General features: G+C 40.0%; 1 protein-coding gene across 1 annotated transcript in view; it reads left to right on the top strand.

Annotated features, from left to right (window-relative positions):
* The window catches only part of LOC126210136 (peroxidase-like), a 194046-nt gene that overhangs the window by 99300 nt on the left and 75066 nt on the right, over nucleotides 1–19680 (top strand). Inside the window, exons 3-4 of the mRNA XM_049939285.1 lie at nucleotides 13727–13982; nucleotides 18138–18343. Coding sequence (XP_049795242.1) covers nucleotides 13727–13982; nucleotides 18138–18343 — 462 coding nt within the window. The remainder of the gene's footprint in view (nucleotides 1–13726; nucleotides 13983–18137; nucleotides 18344–19680) is intronic.

Genomic DNA, 19680 nt, shown 5'->3' with positions numbered 1-19680 from the left:
GACCTCTCTTTACTGCCAAAATTCAGACTTCCCACCAATCCCTAGAAAGAGGTGCCAGTCGAATGACTTAGGTTAGTGGAGGTAGCCCATTTGACCTATCTTCCCACCATTTAGTAGAGGTGTGTTGCATTGTCCTGATGGAATTTGAACATGCCACCATTTTCTGGAGGAGGGGTTAGGTTAGTGGAGGTAGCCCAATTGACATATCTTCCCACCAAAATTCAAACTTCCCGCCAAAATCCGCCGTCTTGAATGACGTCATGGCCCCTATCTTATATGACATCATGCGCTGTTGCCAAGTCTACATGCTGCCATCTTGGATGATGTCATCGCCGCCATCTTGGATAATGGTACTTTGGTGTAGAACCCTCCTTGCTCCAATACTAATGTGGACACTCAGGAAGAAAGGTAGAGCAAGGCTGTAGGCTTTGGAAATGTGGACATCGTGGAAGATGGAAAGAATAAGCTGGGGGGATAGAGTGAAAAATGAAGAGGTAATAAGAAGGGTGGGGAGGCAAAGACAATTGGATCTAATACAAAGCAGGAAGCGAGGCTGAATAGTATGTATATTGAGAGATGTGGAGGGACCTATAACAACAGTCTTAGATGGGTATGTAGAAGAAAAGAGGAGGCAATGGGGTTTCTGATCCTGAATAACCTGATAAATGGAAGCACATAAAGCAACATTAAGAAACAAGCGATGGGTCACAGGAGACAGAGACCCAAAAGACCTGCTAAACTGATGATTATGATATGTTTTCACCAATAGTCCTCATGCCCCTGCTCCCTTTCTGAAATCATACTGCTCCTCTCCAAGTGCTTCCAGTATACCGTATAGCATTCTGTTCAGAACTTTAAGAACTTCTCCTGCCTGTGTTATTAGGCTGCTAGTCCTATCTTCAACACACATATTAGAATTCATCCTCCTTGGGATTGGGACTATAATGTATGCAAAAAAATATGCCAGCCATTCCCCTTTGTTGTAGGTATAGTTACAAAGAAAGGTCATTTCCTTTTCGCCTGTTTCTCTTAAACCCTTGGAAGTTTCTTCTGGAATATCGTCTACTCCACATCCTTTGTTATTTTTCATTTCCTTCAATGGCTCACTTACTTCTGACCATAAGATAAAGCCTCCCTCGCCAGTCGCTGTGGCCAAGCGGTTCTAGGCGCTTCAGTCCGGAACCGCGCGCCTGCTACGGTTGCAGGTTCGAATCTTGCCTCGGGCATGGATTTGTGTGATGTCCTTAGGTTACTTAGGTTTAAGTAGTTCTAAGTTATAGGGGACTGATGACCTCATATGTTAAGTCCCATAGTGCTCAGAGCAATTTGAACCATTTGAAAGCTTCCTTCTTCATTTACTGCTTCTTCCTTCTCAATTTGTAGATTACAAAATCTATGATCACTTTATGAAGGCTTTCCATATATGCTTTTCACCTGGCCTGAACTTCGTATTGGTTGTTTATTAGAGTTCCATCTGTACTGTCTATCACCACATTAGGTTTGTTCTTCCTTTCCAGAAACATTATGTCCTTGGCTACTCGATACATCTTATCGTACCTATGTTTCTCCTACAGTGTTTCAATTTGTGAGCAGATTTAGCTCGTCCATTTTTCAGTGGCCTGACCAGTTGCTCTTCTCAGTTCTTTGTTCAGTCGACTGTAGTGCCTTTTCCCTTCCCCACTTTGTACATTTTATTCTTCTTTCTGCCAACTTCAAGACCATGTCTTCAGTAACCTGTGGTTTTCATCTCCGCTTCCACTTCGCGAGTATAATCCTACATTTACATCAGACTCTGCAAGCCACCTAATGGTGTGAAGCGAAGAGTAATTCAGGTACCAATAACTGATTCCCAGTACCCTGTTCCACTCGCGAACGGCACGTGGGAAGAACGATTGTCGGTAACCCTCTGTACAGACTTTTATTTCACGAATTTTTTCGTCGTGGTCATTACGCGAGATGTATTTGTGAGCAAATGATATGTTGTCCGACACTTTACGGAAAGTGCTCTCTCGAAATTTCTCTAGTAAACCTCTCTGTGATGCACAACGCCTCTCTTGTAACATCTGCCAGTGGAGTTTGTTGAGCATCTCGGTAACCCACTCACGCCCACTGAACGATCCAGCAATCTCATCTTCAGTCCTGCCCGTTAAGGGTCCCAGATTGATGAACAGTACTCAAGAATAGGTCGAACAATCGCCTTGTAAGCCACTTCTTGTTTTTTATTATTATTATTATTCACTCTTCCTTTAGCGCATCCAAGTTTACCTCGTCTCTCACTTTACCTACCAACATTCTTTTCAATCTGACCTGCATTTCCTCTACAATCAGGTTGTGGTCAGAATTAATGTCTGCTTCTGGATAAGACTTGACGATCCTGATGCATGTCCGGAATCTGTATGAGTGTATAATCGATCTGGTATCTGAGTCTTCTGTGATTTTCGAAAAGGTTATAAGGGTACTTCCAACTAGGAATGAGTTTTCTTTAAAAAATGTGATCATGCTTGCACCTCGCCAGTTTCTCTTATCCAACCCAAACTATCCAACCATCTCTCCATCTTTCCCTTCGACAACCACCGCATTCCGATCACCCATCAGTATGATGCACAATCTTTTTCTCTCTTTTCGCCAGTGATTCGCTTCTGGTGTAATGCTCTTCAGTTTCGTCGTCACGTTGTTGGCTGACTGACATGTAAATCTGTGAAGATCCTGAAATAGAATTATGCTTTCCTCTTGTCTACTTGCCAATTACTAGCTACTTCAGAAAAATATTTCTCATGGTGATCTCTCAATCTGCTATAAAAGCAAACTCGATTTACATTACTGTGTCACAGACCTTAGCTGAATATTACTTGAAGGCATAATTGAAGCAGCTGTTATAGTAATGCGCAAACAAAAAGTTATAATTGTCTCAGTTTATCGAACTGCAGGCTCTGATTAGATAGTATTCATAGAAAAAATTAATACTTTAATGCAGTTGTCCAAATACTAAGTTCGTAGCTTTTTTCCACATGGTTAATAAACATAACAGATACACATAGCACCAGCTACAGTCATCAATAATATATTGTCTTTCACTATTTACAACAGTCTGTTAAAGCTGGAGTGACTTTTCGATTCCGCGACTACAGAAATCACGTGGTTTTGAAGCAAAGAACTCGTCGAGCCATGTTCGGAGCGCATTTTAATTCGAAAGGGAAGTTCCTTGAACTTTGTTCGAAAAGAGCGGAAAGAAGTGAAAATGTTAGGGGCAAGATCAGGTGAATACGGCAGGTGCGGAATGGCTTCCTAATCCAACTCCTGTATAGTGTTTTTTGTCAGTCTAGCACAACGTGGGCAGTCGTAATCATGGAGTAGCATCACTTCACACAATTTTAATCCTCATTTCATTTCATTTATTATCATCCCTTGCATCATTTACATGATATAGGATTGTCATAATACTGTCCAGAATATGCACAGCAGACCATTACAAATTTGTATCATACACATTAAATTAACATTATATAATATGTTGAAACTTAAAACATTGAATTAATGGGTTGTTGTTTTACATGCTCTTTTAAAATGTACCGTATGTGATTAATTTAGATATATATATATTTGGCACATTTTGGAAAACGCATATAACACATAATTTAGAGTTAAAAAGAGTATAAACAAGACAGAACTGACATTGAGAACAACATGATATTGACAATACAACTATCAGTAAGTGATTTAAGGATTCAAAGTATTCCACTATGCTATAAAAACATTTGTTTATCAGATACTTTTTTAATTCTGACTTACATTTTCCTTCATAATATGTTCCCCTGATGCAGAGTGACAGAGCATTATGGCTTTTTAATACCTACTCTGAATTTTTCTTTTGTTTCCTTTACTGCTTCCTCAATATACAGATTGAATAACATCGGGGAGAGGCTACAACCCTGTCTCACTCCCAGCGGTTGGGAAGGGAGTGAGACAGGGTTGTAGCCTCTCCCCGATGTTATTCAATCTGTATATTGAGAAAGCAGTAAAGGAAACAAAGGAAAAATTCGGAGTAGGTATTAAAATCCATGGAGAAGAAATAAAAACTTTGAGGTTCGCCGATGACATTGTAATTCTGTCAGAGACAGCAAAGGACTTGGAAGAGCAGTTGAACGGAATGGACAGTGTCTTGAAAGGAGGATATAAGATGAACATCAACAAAAGCAAAACGAGGATAATGGAATGTAGTCGAATTAAGTCGGGTGATCCTGAGGGAATTATATTAGGAAATGAGACACTTAAAGTAGTAAAGTAGTTTTGCTATTTGGGGAGAAAAATAACTGATGATGGCCGAAGTAGAGAGGATATAAAATAGAGACTGGCAATGGCAAGAAAGTGTTTCTGAAGAAGAGAAGTTTGTTAACATTGAGTATAGATTTAAATGTCAGGGAGTCGTTTCTGAAAGTATTTGTATGAAGTGTAGCCATGTATGGAAGTGAAACATGGATGATAAATAGTTTAGACAAGAAGAGAATAGAACCTTTTGAAATGTGGTGCCACAGAAGAATGCTGAAGATTAGATGGGTAGATCACATAACTAATGAGGAGGTATTGAATAGAATTGAGGAGAAAAGGAGTTTGTGGCACAACTTGACAAGAAGAAGGGACCAGTTGGTAGCACATGTTCCGAGGCATTAATGGATAACAAATTTAGCATTGGAGGGCAGTGTGGAGGGTAAAAATCATAGAGGGAGACCAAGAGATGAATACACTAAGCAGATTCAGAAGAATGTAGGTTGCAGTAAGTACTGCGAGATGAAGAAGCTTGCACAGGATAGAGTAACATGGAGAGCTGCATCAAACCAGTCTCAGGACTGAAGACCACAACAACAACATTCCATAGTGGCTCACATGTTTTTGAGTTTTTGTTTTTCTTGTTCTTTCTACATGGAGATTATTACAGATATGTGTATTGTAACATGAAGATCTGAATTTACACGTAAACTACTCAAGTGTGTTCTTGTATGCAGTATGCTTTTTATGATGCACAAAAATGGTACTGTAAGTATGTTTATCTGCATGAACAAGGACTTGCAGTGTGTTTCTGGAGAGCTGTGTGTAATAATTCTAATGGCCCTTTTCTGTAATTTAAAAACCTCTGTTAAGCGACATTTAGTTGCACCCCAGAATGTTATTCCACAGGATATAATAGAGTCGAAATAAGCCATATACACTGATCTTGTACACCCTGCAGTGCAAACTCTAGAAATTATTCTCAGTGCAAAACAAGCTGAACTGAGTTTTATTGTTGTTCTTGGACTACGTCTGCAAGACATCTCAGTTGTTGACAACAGATGTCAGCAATGATGGTGGTCCATCGAGGAAGCAATTCGTAGAACACCACATCATATCTGTTCTACTATCTTCTGTGGATGTGTGCAGGTCTTTGTATGGGGAGTTGCTGCTTTGTTTTGGGCTAAACTATTCTTTTCTCTTCCTTATGTTAGCATAAAGACTCCATTTCTCGTCACCAGTAACGATACAGGATAGGAAAGGTCGCTGTTGTTCACTAGTCAATTGATGACAAGCAGTCAGAGATGTACATATGGCCACCCACTGAATTTTGTTATTTTGACTTAGAGCATTGCATGTTAAGTCTCGTACGATGCTGGAATGATCACAGTCCATCACATTTGCCAGTTCTCGAGTACACTGAAGTGCATCATTGTGGATTAATGCGTTTAAACGATTATCATCAAACCCCTGAAAAAACGAGAAAACCATTTGCTTGCTCAGCTCTGTCCAATGGCATTGCCCCCACACACGGCGCTAATGTTTCTGACTGCCTCCGCTGCTGTCACCTATTTACTGAACCCAAGCAGAAGAATATTAGGAAATATTCCAATTTCTTAATTTGGCACCCCATTTTCTAGCGCCCACAACTACATTACTATCTCTAAACGACAAAATGAGAATATGCTAACTCAAATAGCAACAGGGACCTGCAAATAAAAAATGACAATCGATAATTAAACCCATAGCAACTGGAATACTAACATGCAAAACAAAAACACTACGGACTTATGCACGAACTAAATATTAACATCATAAAATTGCAATCGCAGGTAATATTAACGTAGACATAAGGGCAGAGAGAAAAATGTGATTCATATGGTCAATGCTTTGAAGTCATTGAACTATTACTCTCTCAATGACAAGCCCACCAGACTGGATGTGTGTCTTGATAACATAATGTGTAATACAAGCAGAGACTCTCTTCAATTGACGTTGTAGATTTAGGAATATCACAGCATGCAGAGCAGTAGCTTCAAATGGGAAAATCTTCACTCAGTACCAGAGAAAGACAAGTGACATATAAACTCCCAGGAAATTCAATATAAATAATATGAAAGACCAATTAAAGGAAATGGATTGGTTTCATGTAATGGATAATAATAAAAAAATGATGTAAGCAGCATCGTAACAACAAGTAGTACACTTCACAGTTTAACAAATGCATGATACTAATACAATATTCTAAAAAGATAGATCTCATAAAAGGACTGGGACTAGGAAAATTACATAAATATGAGAAAACACTACAGATCCAAAACTCAAAAAATGCAAAGTGAAGTGCAAATAATGGGCATATTTTAAATTCCAGAAATAGATATAAAGCAGCGTCGAATGTCACTGAAACGGAAATTAATAATATCAATAAAAAGAACAGTACCTTCTGGTTGTAATACGCTAGGTGAATATCTTGTTAATAGTGCCAGCACCATCTCTGCACTCAATAATTCTGCTTCAGATGCAGAAGCCCTGTTCAATCACGAAAACAAACAAGTGAGAAATTTGCCTGGACCTTAACACTTTATATGGTATTCATAAATCGCTATTCAGACTAAGAAATTAGAAAGCAGAATACTATATTGAACTCACAGTAATTTCATCATATCATAACAAAAGAAATCGAAATGCCACTTCTGTCACTAACAGAGTACTAGATGAAGGAATTTTCCCAGAATGTCTTAAGCGTACACTCACATCACCTGTGTAAATAAAAAGGTGAAAACAGGCTCCCAAATAACTATAGACCTAATTCAATAGTACCAGCCTCATCCGAGACAGTAGGAAATTGTATGTGCAAACAGTGATACAGCTGTTTTGAAATCAACAAAGTTTTAAATGAAAAACGGTTTGGATTCAGGTCTAAGCTATCAATTTTAAAAGCAATTGAAGCTTTGGTGAATAATGCTTAAGAAGAGAAGAAACATTTATTGATTTAACTTTTTAAGCAAAGCATTTGATTCAGTGTCACATGACATAGTCATCATAAGATTAGAATATTATGGGATAGAAAGTGAAGCTCACAGTTTATTCAAATCTAATTTGAGAAATAGGTTACACCTGGTGTATCCCAATAATCAAAGATCAGCAACACTCCAAATAAAAAGACGAATACCCTGACATTCAGTGCTTGTACTTTTCCCGTTTATTGCCTACATTAATGACTTTCCGAATCACATGCCATGTAAGACTATACTATATTTTGATGACATGACACCAATAACCACAGATGAGAATTTACAAAGTGTACTAGCTAACAACAGAGAAATGACTAGTCACTGGTATCAGGCCAATCAGCTGTGCATAAACCAGATGAAAGCAAAAGAAATTTTTTTAAATCTAAACATAACTAAAAGTGAAAGGAAAACAGTAAAACTACTTGGATTGTTCATAGACAAAAGTTCTCTTGCGAAGAACATACTGATCAGTGCAGCTTTTTTATGGTATAAATTGAGGAACTGTGTGCAAATAGTTATTACTCCACTCATGCACTGCCAGAACAAAAATTAGTACATCTGGAAAGATGATGTCGATTTTGATCTGATGATGGGAAATGCTACCTCGGAAAAAATAGATGTACTGCTAATGATGTCAGCATCGTCCGCCAACAGATAGTGTAGGGGCATAGCTACCAGAGCACCATCTATGTTTACCCATTAATAAGGAATACTCACATCCAGAAGGTTCGGTGGTGTGGTGCAAATGTGTGAAGCAAGCAGGCAACCATGCCACAGAGATGCACTCATGCTTCCTACAGCCAACCGAGTGCAGTTGAAAGGGGTCAGCTTGAGACCTTCCGAGTGGCGGGACTGACCTTTTGGATAACTGCCACACAAATTGGACGTGGTGTATCAGTTGTGCAATGATGCTGGTATCAGTGGTCGCATGAAAGTTCTCACATCTGTAGATGAGGTACTGGATGTACACGCAGCACAGATGCTTGCCAGGATCGTATAGCTCCCGCAGGACAGATAAGAAGGATTGTGGGCCCAGATGTGTCAACAAGAACTGTTGCAAAATGATTGTTAGCAGCGGGACCATGGGCACACCTCTATAACATCTTCCACTCACACCACAGCATCGGCGTGCATTGTTTGACTGGTGCCATCAGAGGATCACTTAAAAGATGGAGTGATGCACCATGCTCTTCAGAAATTGCAGCAGATTCTGCCTGCATGCAAGTGATAGTCGTTTGCGTGTTCACTGTAGACCCAGTGAGCGTTGTCCCAAAGGGTTCTTTCGTCCAAGACATGCTGGTCCCACACCATGCCTTATGGTCTGGGGTGAGATAAGCTACAACACTAGTTCACCTTTGGTGTTACTGGTGGGGACACTAACGAGTGCTCGGTACATCCAGAATGTTGTTAAACCCGCTCTTTTGCCATTCTTACAATGGGAAAGTGATGTGCTGTTCCAACAGGATAATGCTCACCCACACACTGCCTGTGAAATCCAATGTGCTCTGTAAGATGTGCAGTAACTTTCCTGGCCAGCACAATCTCTAGGTTTTTCTCCAGTCGAGAACTTGTAGGATATGATGGGACGAGAAGTGACTGATGTGGCTCATCAACCAACAGCTCTTACAGAACTACATGAACAGGACAAGCAGACAAGGCATAATGTATCCCAGGACATTTTTCGCTGTCTGTATGATCAACTGGATGCCAGAGTCAGCACCTGCATTGCTGCCCGTGGAGGCAATACTGCTTATTAATATGGGTCTTTCAGCGTGGGTCAATACCTGATACGTTAGAACTGTATGTGCTATTAATCTATAAATGTAATCATTTCATGTATTCCATATGCACTGTTGCAGCAATAAATCAAGAGTGAATTGGGAACCTCTGAAAGGGTGTACCAATTTTTTTCTGGCAGTGTATTTTGCTTTACCATTCACATCTGCAAGATGGAATATTGCACTGGAACAGTTCTGCAGGAGCTAAATATATTTTCAAGTGATAGAAGAGGAGTCAGATGTCTAGTAGGATTACCACCAAGACAGTTCTGCAGAAAACGCTTTAAATGTATCAACATAATGACAGCACTTAGCCTGCATATGTATAACTGTTTAATACACTGAAGAGCTGAAGAAACTGGTACACCTGCCTAATATCATGTAGGGCCCCCGTAAGCACACAAAAGTGCCAAAACGCGACATGGTGTGGATTCGACTGTCTGGAGTATTTTGGAGGTAACTGACACCATGAATACTGCTGAGCTGTCCATAAATCTGTAAGAGTATGAGGGTGTGACGATTTCTTCTGAACAGCACGTTGCAAGACATTCCAGATACGAGTATGCTCAATAATGTTCATGTTTGGTGAGTGTGGTGGCCAGCAGAAGTATTTAAACTCAAAGAGTGTTCCTGGAGCCACTCTGTAGCAGTTCTGGACGTGTGGGTGTCGCATTGTCCTGCTGGAATTGCCCAAGTTTGTCGGAATTCTCAGTAGACATGAACGGATGCAAGTGATCATACATGTCAGCTATCATAGTTGTATCTAGACATATCAGGAGCGCCATATTACTACAACTGCACACGCCCCCCACAATTACAGAGCCTCCACCAGCTTTAACAGTCCCCTGCTGACATGCAAGGTCCATGGATTCACGAGGTTGTCTCCATACCTGTGTACATCCATACACTCAATACAATTTGAAACGAGACTCATCCGACCATGCAACATGTTTCCAGTCATCAACAGTTCAATGTCACTGTTGATGGGACCAGGCAAAGCATACAGCTTTGTGTCGTGCAGTCACGAAGGGTACACGAGTGGCCCTCCGACTCGGAAAGTCTGTATCGATGTTTCATTGAATCGTTCACACGCTGACACTTGTTGATGGCCCAGCATTGAAATCTGCTGCAATTTGCAGAAGGGTTGCACTTTTGTCACTTTTAAGGGTTCTCTTCAATCTTCGTTGGTCCTGTTCTTGCTGCAACCTTTTCCAGCTGCAGCGATGTCAGAGATTTGATGTTTTATCGTATTGTTGATAGTCGCAGTACACTCGTGAAATGTTCATATGGGAAAATCCCCAATCCATCGCTACCTTGAACATGCTGTGTCCCATCGTCTTTGTGTCAAATATAATACGATGTTCACACTCACTTAAATCTTGGTAGCCTGCCATTGTAGCAGCAGAACTTATCTAACAACTGCGCCAGAGACTTGTCTTATATAGGCGTTGCTGGCTGCAGGACTGTATTCTGCCTGTTTACATGTCTCTGTATTTGAGTATGCTTGCCTATATGAGTTTCCTTGTCATTTCAGTGTATATTACATGCAAGTGTTCATTGCTTTTTCCATCCGGCCTGAGCTTTCACATGAAAGACTAAGAAGAACTGCATTACCAAACCTTTGTTCTGTGTTCACATTAGTTGGCTCCAGCAGCTCACATTGTCATATTACCACTTAAACTAGCATCCAGGCTATGCATAACCACAACAAAAAAACTATTTTATGGTTTGGGGGGTAGATCCCATCAAAAAGTATAAAGTATTTGGAACAAGTTGAGGTACACATTTTATTCCAATTTAAGCCACCAAATTAGAAGCAAGTTGATGTCTTGAAAATTGCTGTGGTTTTAAGGCATCAATCCTAGTGTGTTTTAAGGGAAGAATGTCAAACCTTCTCATTCGTATTGCAAGATTTATTTTACTGCAGAACTGGCAAAAATGCAGCTTTACGTCCATTTGCATGAAGTTGCTTCACTACCTAGAACAAATACAAGGAGAGGATGAATTGTTTATAAAATAATATTTGTGAATAATAATTCACTCATTGTCTCAGTTTCTTGAAATGCTTCATCTTTGTGGTTGTCAGTGTCTAGTGATATAAGATTCCTGCATGCTGAAAGTGATACAGTTTATCTTCAAAATGTGTATGTGAAGTGTGCTATTTACTGGCAGTTTTCCTTTCACACTATATGGCATTTCATTTTCAATGGCACATCAGAATAGCAATTTCCTTAAAACCACTTCCAACTTTCATCCCAGAACAGCACAAAACAGACTCACTCATTACAAGAATAATATCAACCATGAACCATTCTTTCCATACCAACAAGCAACTCAGATACAAAGCAATCTGTAATGCTCCTCGCAGATCGAAATTCAAAGATGTTAGAATGGCAAACTGATTTTTGCATTGAAAGATACGATTTATAATTCAATTCAGTTTTATAACATTTATATTGAAGAATATCTTCATATTACAAACTAATATTTATTTAAATAGTAATAATTAAAATTTAATTCATTTCAAAAGTTTCTTACAAAATTAAAATGAACACAACTTTTACATTTTTAAATATTTTCTTAAAATATAGTTTAGTATATTTTTATCTAAGTTAAATGGTTTTCCATAACTAATTCAAGCATAACAAAGAAAACAAGAATTTCAATGATTTTGAAGTATTTTTTGTATTTGGTAACCTGGTTGTCCAAATGTATTGGGTACACTGTGTTCTTTATCTATCAGGTACTCCGAGTGTCCATAAGTATCTAGTACCGACTTGATAGAAAATCCTAGGAAGTTCTGGTCTTACGTTAAATCAGTAAGTGGATCGAAACAGCATATCCAGACACTCTGGGATGATGATGGCATTGAAACAGAGGATGACACGCGTGAGGCTGAAATACTAAACACCTTTTTACAAAGCTGTTCCACAGAGGAAGACCGCACTGCAGTTGCTTCTCTAAATCCTCGCACGAACGAAAATATGGCTGACATCAAAATAAGTGTCCAAGGAATAGAAAAGCAACTGAAATCACTCAACAGAGGAAAGTCCACTGGACCTGACAGGAAACCAATTCGATTCTACACAGAGTACCCAAAAGAACTTGCCTCCCTTCTAACAGCCGTGTACCGCAAGTCTGTAGAGGAATGGAAGGTTCCAAATGATTCGAAAAGAGCACAGGTAGTCCCAGTTTTAAGAAGGGTCATGGAGCAGATGTGCAAAACTATAGGCCTATATCTCTGACATCTATCTGTTGTAGAATTTTACAACATGTTTTTTGCTTGCGTATCATGTCATTTCTGGAAACCCAGAATCTACTCTGTAGGAATCAATATGGATTCCAGAAACAGCAATCGTGTGAGACCCAACTCGCGTTATTTGTTCATGAGACCCAGAAAATATTAGATACAGGCACTCAGGTAGATGCTATTTTCCTTGATTTCTGGAAGGTGTTCGATTCAGTTCTGCACTGTCACCTGATAAACAAAGTAAGAACCTACAGAATATCAGACCAGCTGTGTGGATGGATTGAAGAGTTTTTAAAGTCACATCTGGCATACCACAGGGGAGTGTTATGGGACCATTGCTTTTCACAATATATATAAATGACCTAGTAGATAGTGTCGGAAGTTCCATGCAGCTTTTTGCGGATGATGCTGTAGTATACAGAGAAGTTGCACGGAGTGGCAACTGACCCGTAACATAGACAAATGTAATGTATTGCGAATACATAGAAAGAAGTATCCTTTATTGTATGATTATATGATAGCGGAGCAAACACTGGTAGCAGTTACTTCTGTAAAATATCTGGGAGTATGCATACAGAACGGTTTGAAGTGGAATGATCATAAAAAATTAATCATTGGTAAGGCGGGTGCCAGGTTAAGATTCATTGGGAGAGACCTTAGAAAATGTAGTCCATCAACAAAGGAGGTGGCTTACAAAACAATCGTTTGGCCTATGTTTGAGCATTGTTCACCAGTGTGGGATCCGTACCAGGTCGTGTTGACAGAGGAGATAGAGAAGATCCAAAGAAGAGCGGCGCGTTTCGTCACAGGGTTATTTGGTAAGCATGATAGCATTGCAGATATGTTTAGCAAACTCAAGTGGAAGACTCTGCAAGAGAGGCGCTCTGCATCGTGGTGTAGCTTGCTGTCCAGGTTTCGAGAGGATGCGTTTCTGGATGAGGTATCGAAGATATTGCTTCCCCCTACTTATACCTCCCAAGAAGATCATGAATGTAAAATTAGAGAGATTCAAGAATGCACAGAGGTGTTCCGGCCGTCATTCTTCCCGTGAACCATACACGAGTGGAACAGGAAAGGGAGGTAATGACAGTGGCACGTAAAGTGCCCTCCGCCACACACCATTGGGTGGCTTGCGGAGTATAAATATAGATGTAGATGTAGATGCTTGTGTGTATCACATATTTTGATTTCTGGTGAAAATAGGGCCATTGACCAGCTCTGTTACAAATGGAAGACCTAAACCCAGATAACTAAACTGCTGTCCTCACAAATATGAGCCCAGTGTCTTGCCAACTTGCTTGCTTTGTCAGGCTACTGTGGCGCAATTAAGCTTCTCGTCTCTGTGTAATATGCTCTCTGTCCATGGCCCAGCTTGTACGCTGTGTCAGGTGTGGAGTGGTGATGCAAGCCTTGTATTACAGGTGACCTGAACGTGAGCGACTCTGAAATTTGGGATGCAGTGCAGCACGGACTACAGAGGGGATCCAGGCTAGCAGAGAGGCTGAAGAAACATGAGCAGTGGGTGTCGCACCACCTGCCTGTGCCACCTGCCACACCAGAGTACAAACACTACAACTTCATCACCAAAGAGTCCACTGACTCTGATAAGCAGCATGTGCTGGATTCACTTGACGACCTCGCCAATGTCACTGCACTGGCTAATTTCCTAGTGCACAAGTGAGTGCGTTTTCCCTCTCTCTCTCTTTCCTGTCTCTCTCATATATTTTTTTCGACTGTGTACAAACTCTAGGGATTGATTGATGAGAGGATACAGAACAAAAATAGATCTAATGAACTTATGTCCGGAAATGCACAGTTTCCATGCTACAGACCGTTTATACAATCATACATTATTAAAGAGACTGTGGTATAATACACGCTGTACCATGCAGCAACAATTACATTATATATTGAAAATTGTTTCCATGTACCTCAATGCATGTATGTATGTGTCGTAGCGTGCTCCGTCTCACACGTTCACATTGGCCATGCTCCATCCGAACAGTGTCAAAGGCAGAATGAATAACTTGCTCCAGTGGCTCCACATCTGGAATGGGGTCTGCATACATGATACTTTTGGTATGGTCCCATAACCAGAAACTGCACAGGCAGACCATTCAATTGGACCCCCTCGTTCAATGCATGAGCACAGAAGACACAATTGAGATGCATGCAGACTGTAATGGTTAAGTGAGCTGGAGCACCATCATCTGGCAGCCATATAACCTTTTGAATGATCAATGGGAGTTCTTCCAGCAGGGGAGGCAAAGCCAGTCACAAGGAATGCCAACAGTTCTGGCCTGTTAGGCGACATGGAAGGAAGACTGGTTCCAAAATATGGTAGCCAATCCCAGCCCAGATATTCCTGCTGCACCAATGCTGACGATTCGCTGTCACCATACCATAGGGGTTCTGTATAGTGTTCTACAGATCACGGTTATGGATATTGAAGACACCACACCAAGTAAAGATGGCCTCATCTGTGAATAGGACGGATAACACAAATCCCGGTATTGTGGTAGCCTGGTGAAGAAACCAGTGACAAATCTGCTCCCGGTGAGGAAAGTCTATTGCTAGTAAGCCCTGCACATGCTGTAACTGATAACGGTAGTAACAATTGTCATGGACAATGTTCCTCATGGGTGTTTGGCTTATGCTGTACTATTGGGCCAACAGCCTGGTACAGACATGGCGGATACTTTGTACAGTGTTAATCACATTCTCCTCCACGTCTGGTGTCCAAAAATGTGGGGTACATCCTTCATGATTTCATGCTTTCTATAACAACTCTGCTCAGACAAATGGCATTGCAAACATTGAATGGTGTGTTTGTTGTCAACAGGGATAGCTATAGGTCTCCTGATACAACATTTCTGCCTGCCACCCTTTGCCATTCACCTTTACATAAGCAAACACCATGTCAACATGCTCTCGATTCGAATACGGAAACTTTGTGCACAATCCTGTATCACAGCCACTACAAGGTGAGTCAGCAAGAGAAGTGAATTGGACACAACATTACGGTACCAATTATAATGGCAGGAGAGGGTGCTAGGGCATGATGTATGTGGAACAGTATGACTCTGTAGGAGGAAACCATGCATACTGTAACTATTGCTCCATGGTACAGCATGTATTAGAGAACAGTCTCTGTAACAAAGTATGATTGAATAAATAGTCTGTAGCATTGAATCCTTGCATTCCTGGACATAAGTTCATTAGACCTTTTTTGTTCTGTATCCTCTCATCGATCAATACCTAGAATTTGTGCACTATATCTGTGTGTGTGTGTGTGTGTGTGTGTGTGTGTGTGTGTGTGTGTGTGTTTGTCTGTGTGTGTGGGCACACACACTGGATATCCAAAGTCATCAGGCACATTTCCTCTGGTGTGTTTTCAATATCTGCAATTTGGTTTTGGCTTGTGTAGCTGGCATAAGCCCTAACAAATATTGCTTACCACATCTTTCCAGTGATACCCAGCACCACAAAAAGTGTTAGTTTGTTTACCATTACAAAGAAAATTATTTTTAAAGCAGAATTTTACATACCCATCGAATGGAGCAGTCCACTATAGATATACATAGCAGTTCCATATTCTGGCACTGATGGACTATTCAGAAGAGCTGTGGAATGTGTGGTATCAGCACAATACTTTCCCAGAGATAAATTCTGAGATTTTGTATTTCCTACTTCTTACTTAAATAACTCCTCAACTGGCAATCTGGCAGTGACTGCATTCTGTTCTTGTTCTTCCACCAAGGAAAAATCCCTATCAGTACCTGAAATTGAACATGTGGCAACTGGACACCCTGACCACTCAACTATGACGGACCCCACACACACACACACACACACACACACACACACAGAGAGAGAGACACATGTGTTCTTCATTGGATGATGATTGGAGGCAGGGATCGAAAACTCGTTCGCAATCATCTATGGTATGAGAACAATTGACATTAACGGTATCAGCTTGCGTAGCTGAATTTTATGTACTAGTCATTCCATCATGTTCTGAAACCTTATTTACACAATTGGTCTTTGTCAGAAGTCTTTGTTTAGCTGCAAATTTACACAAAAAGAGGTGCAATGGCAGAACCAGAGAGGTAGGCTTGATACACACTTCTGACAACAGTGTATATAGTGGTATTCTTTCGACGAAGCTGATATGCAATGGTTTGTACACTGTAGCACCAAACTGGTGTAGGCATTTGTATTCAAATATAGAGATACGTAAACATGCAGAATACGGCACTGCAGTGAGCAGTGCCTATATAAGACAACAAGAGTCTAGTGCAGTCATTATATTTGTTACTGATGCAACAATGGCACATTATCAAGATTTAAGTGAGTGTGAACATGGTGTTATAGTCACCTCATGAGCGATGGGACACAGTATCTCCAAGGTACTGATGAAGTGAGGATTTTCCCATATGACCATTTCACAGATGTACTGTGAATATCAGGAATCTGGTAAAATATCAAATCTCTGACATTACTGCAGCTGAAAAAAGATCCTGCAAGAACAGGAGCAATGACAACTCAAGAGAATCATTAAGCAAGACACAAGTACAACCCTTCCACAAACTGCTGCAGATTTCAATGCTTGGTCATCAACCAGAGTCAGCGTGCAAACCATTCAATGAAGCATCATCAATATTGGTTTTTGGAGACGTAGGTCCACTTGTGTACCTTTGAGGACTGCACCACACAAAGCTTTACACTTTGCCTGGGCCTGCCAACACTGACTTTGGACCGTTGATGACTGGAAACATGTTGCCTGGTCGGACGAGTCTCGTTTCAAATTGTATCGAGTGTATGGTCATGTGCAGGTATGGAGACAAGCTCATGAATCCATGGACCCTGCATGTTAACAGGGGAATGTTCAAGCTGGTGGAGGCTCTGTAATGGTGTGGGGTGTGATGTGATGGCCCAGCACTCAAATCTGCATCAGTTTGGGGAATTGTTGCACTTCTGTCATGTAGAATGATTCTCTTCAGCCGTCATTGGTCCCGTTCTTACAGGATCTTTTTCCAGCTGCAGTGTTGTCAGAGATTTGATGCTTTACCAGATTCCTGATATTCACAGTACACTTGCGAAATGATTGTATGGGAAACACCCCACTTTGTCGTTACCTGGAAGATGCTGTGTCTCATTGCTGGTACGCTGACTCTAACACCACGCTCAAACTCACTTAAATCTTGATAACCTGTCACTGTAGCAACAGTAACGGATCTAACAGCTGTGTGAGACACCTGTTGTCTTTACAGTTGTATTCTGCCTGTTTACACATCTCTGAATTTGAATATGCATGCCTATACAAGTTTCTTTGGCGCTTCAGTGTAAATGAGTTGTTACGCCTTACGTAATTCATCCTGTATTTAGGGTGGTCAGAAACAGTGTGGAAAGCTTGTAAGGGTGTTGCAGGGGAGGCTGCCCTGAGAAATATTTTTTAAGAAAAGAAATTTGATACGTTGTGCAATTTCCAAGTTACTCAGCACTGAAGCTAGCCAATCAGGTCCCTTTGTGTGCAAATTTAAGCAGCCTGCCATACACAGTTAATGTCAGTTGTTCTCCCAGCGTAGATGATAGCACATGAGACTGCTCAGTCCTTGGCTTGATTTTGGTCCTGACTACCATCCCATGCCCAATTTTTGCATTGTCTTTTGAAAGTCCTTAGTGTATTTTATAATATATTACTTACTTCAATATTGAAATTGACCTGATTGTTATATATTGAAATACAGATATTGTTAATGGGATCTGTTGGTGTAAATTCAGAGGATACTTCAGAGATTAATTGTGAGAGACATATTTCCTTTTTTACAGGTTTAACATATCGAAAGAGCAAGTGGGTGATCTTCTCATTGATATGCAGGTTCCAGCAGACCCATCCCACTTTCCACAAAGTCTGAGCTGCAATGCATCTGCTATTTACAGAACATACAATGGTTCATGTAATAACCTCAAGCATCCAATATGGGGAATGTCCGAAACTGCTTACCCACGGCTTGTGAGCTCAGTGTTCCATGATGGTAAACCTTCTTTCATGTGTTAATATACATACTTTTATCTAATATTACAAAGTAAAATTTTATCTGATGCATATTAATTTTTAACATCTTAAATTTAATAGAAGATGAATAGCTTGTGAAATGTGTATCAAGCTATGTATAACAATGAAAAGCAATAAACTCCACTAAAATATTAAGAAAAAGTATTAACAGGTTTTGTAAAGTACTCATAATTACAGCTGATTTACATCAGTTACAGCTGAGTGGATGTACACACTCAATAAATTGGTAAGGGCTCTTTTACTACTCTACAAAAATTAGACATTCAATAGGGTGGAGAAGAAGTAATATTGCAAAGAGGTGCCAATATACAATAACGTAGTAGAGGCAATATGTTGTTACCCCCAATTTCGAAATATGATTATTCGTTCACATCTTTAACAAACACTTTTGTAAGGCTCATTCATACAATCATTCATTTTATATCATAAGCTTTCTTGTGAGGGCCAATTTGCATAAATGTTGACCAAATCAAGTTTCACCCCAACAGTAACATATAATTCTCAGGTATTAATTTTGTATGGTCTATTACTAATTAACTATCACTATTTTTTATTTGTTAATTCTATATTCCATCTATCCATGTTGTGAGCATTTTGCTCAGATGGAGAACTTTTCATATGTTGTAGGTGTATTATACTCTGTTAAGGGAACATTGTATGTCCCATGCCGCCAATGTTAAATTATAGAATTTTGTGACCCATAATCTTGGAAACTTTTTAAGACACCAACTTACAACTTTCCATAATTATTCAATGCACCTTTCTAGATACACTGAACTAAAATTATTACTAAAATTTTATTTTGGGGCGTGTTATCTTTTTTTTTCAACAGAATTTTGTAAATAAATGAACATCAAAACAAAACAACTCAGGATATTTTAATTATTCTAGTTCCATATGTGTTGAAGCTCACACTTCGCATGCTGTGAAAATTTTATGTCTCTACCATCAGTACTTTTTTAAAAAATGGGTCATTTATTGCAAGAAAATGTAGTTCAGAGATATTGAGGTTTAAAACTCTTAAACTCTTATACAGTCTTACATTTCTGTGTCTATTATGCACTAGAATTGCTCTGCCCCGCAGTCTGTGCCTTCTTCAGTGTCACAATAGCCCAGTACTTGCCTCCTCCTTTTCGTTCTTGCTTGTTTTGTCATTTGCTGAGCAGCTAACTCTGCTTCACGTACACGATGCTCATCCAATTCCCACAGTCCTTTAGCTGTGTTCTGTCCAAATCTCACCTATAAATTCTCCAGAGCCTTAATTCTTTCATAGTTTCCACCATTACAAGTTATTAC

Source organism: Schistocerca nitens, chromosome 10 (genome assembly GCF_023898315.1).
Source record: "Schistocerca nitens isolate TAMUIC-IGC-003100 chromosome 10, iqSchNite1.1, whole genome shotgun sequence".
In the NCBI taxonomy this organism is placed as follows: domain Eukaryota; kingdom Metazoa; phylum Arthropoda; class Insecta; order Orthoptera; family Acrididae; genus Schistocerca; species Schistocerca nitens.
Note: the sequence above shows the minus strand (reverse complement) of the source record. Positions and strands in the feature narration are given on the sequence as shown.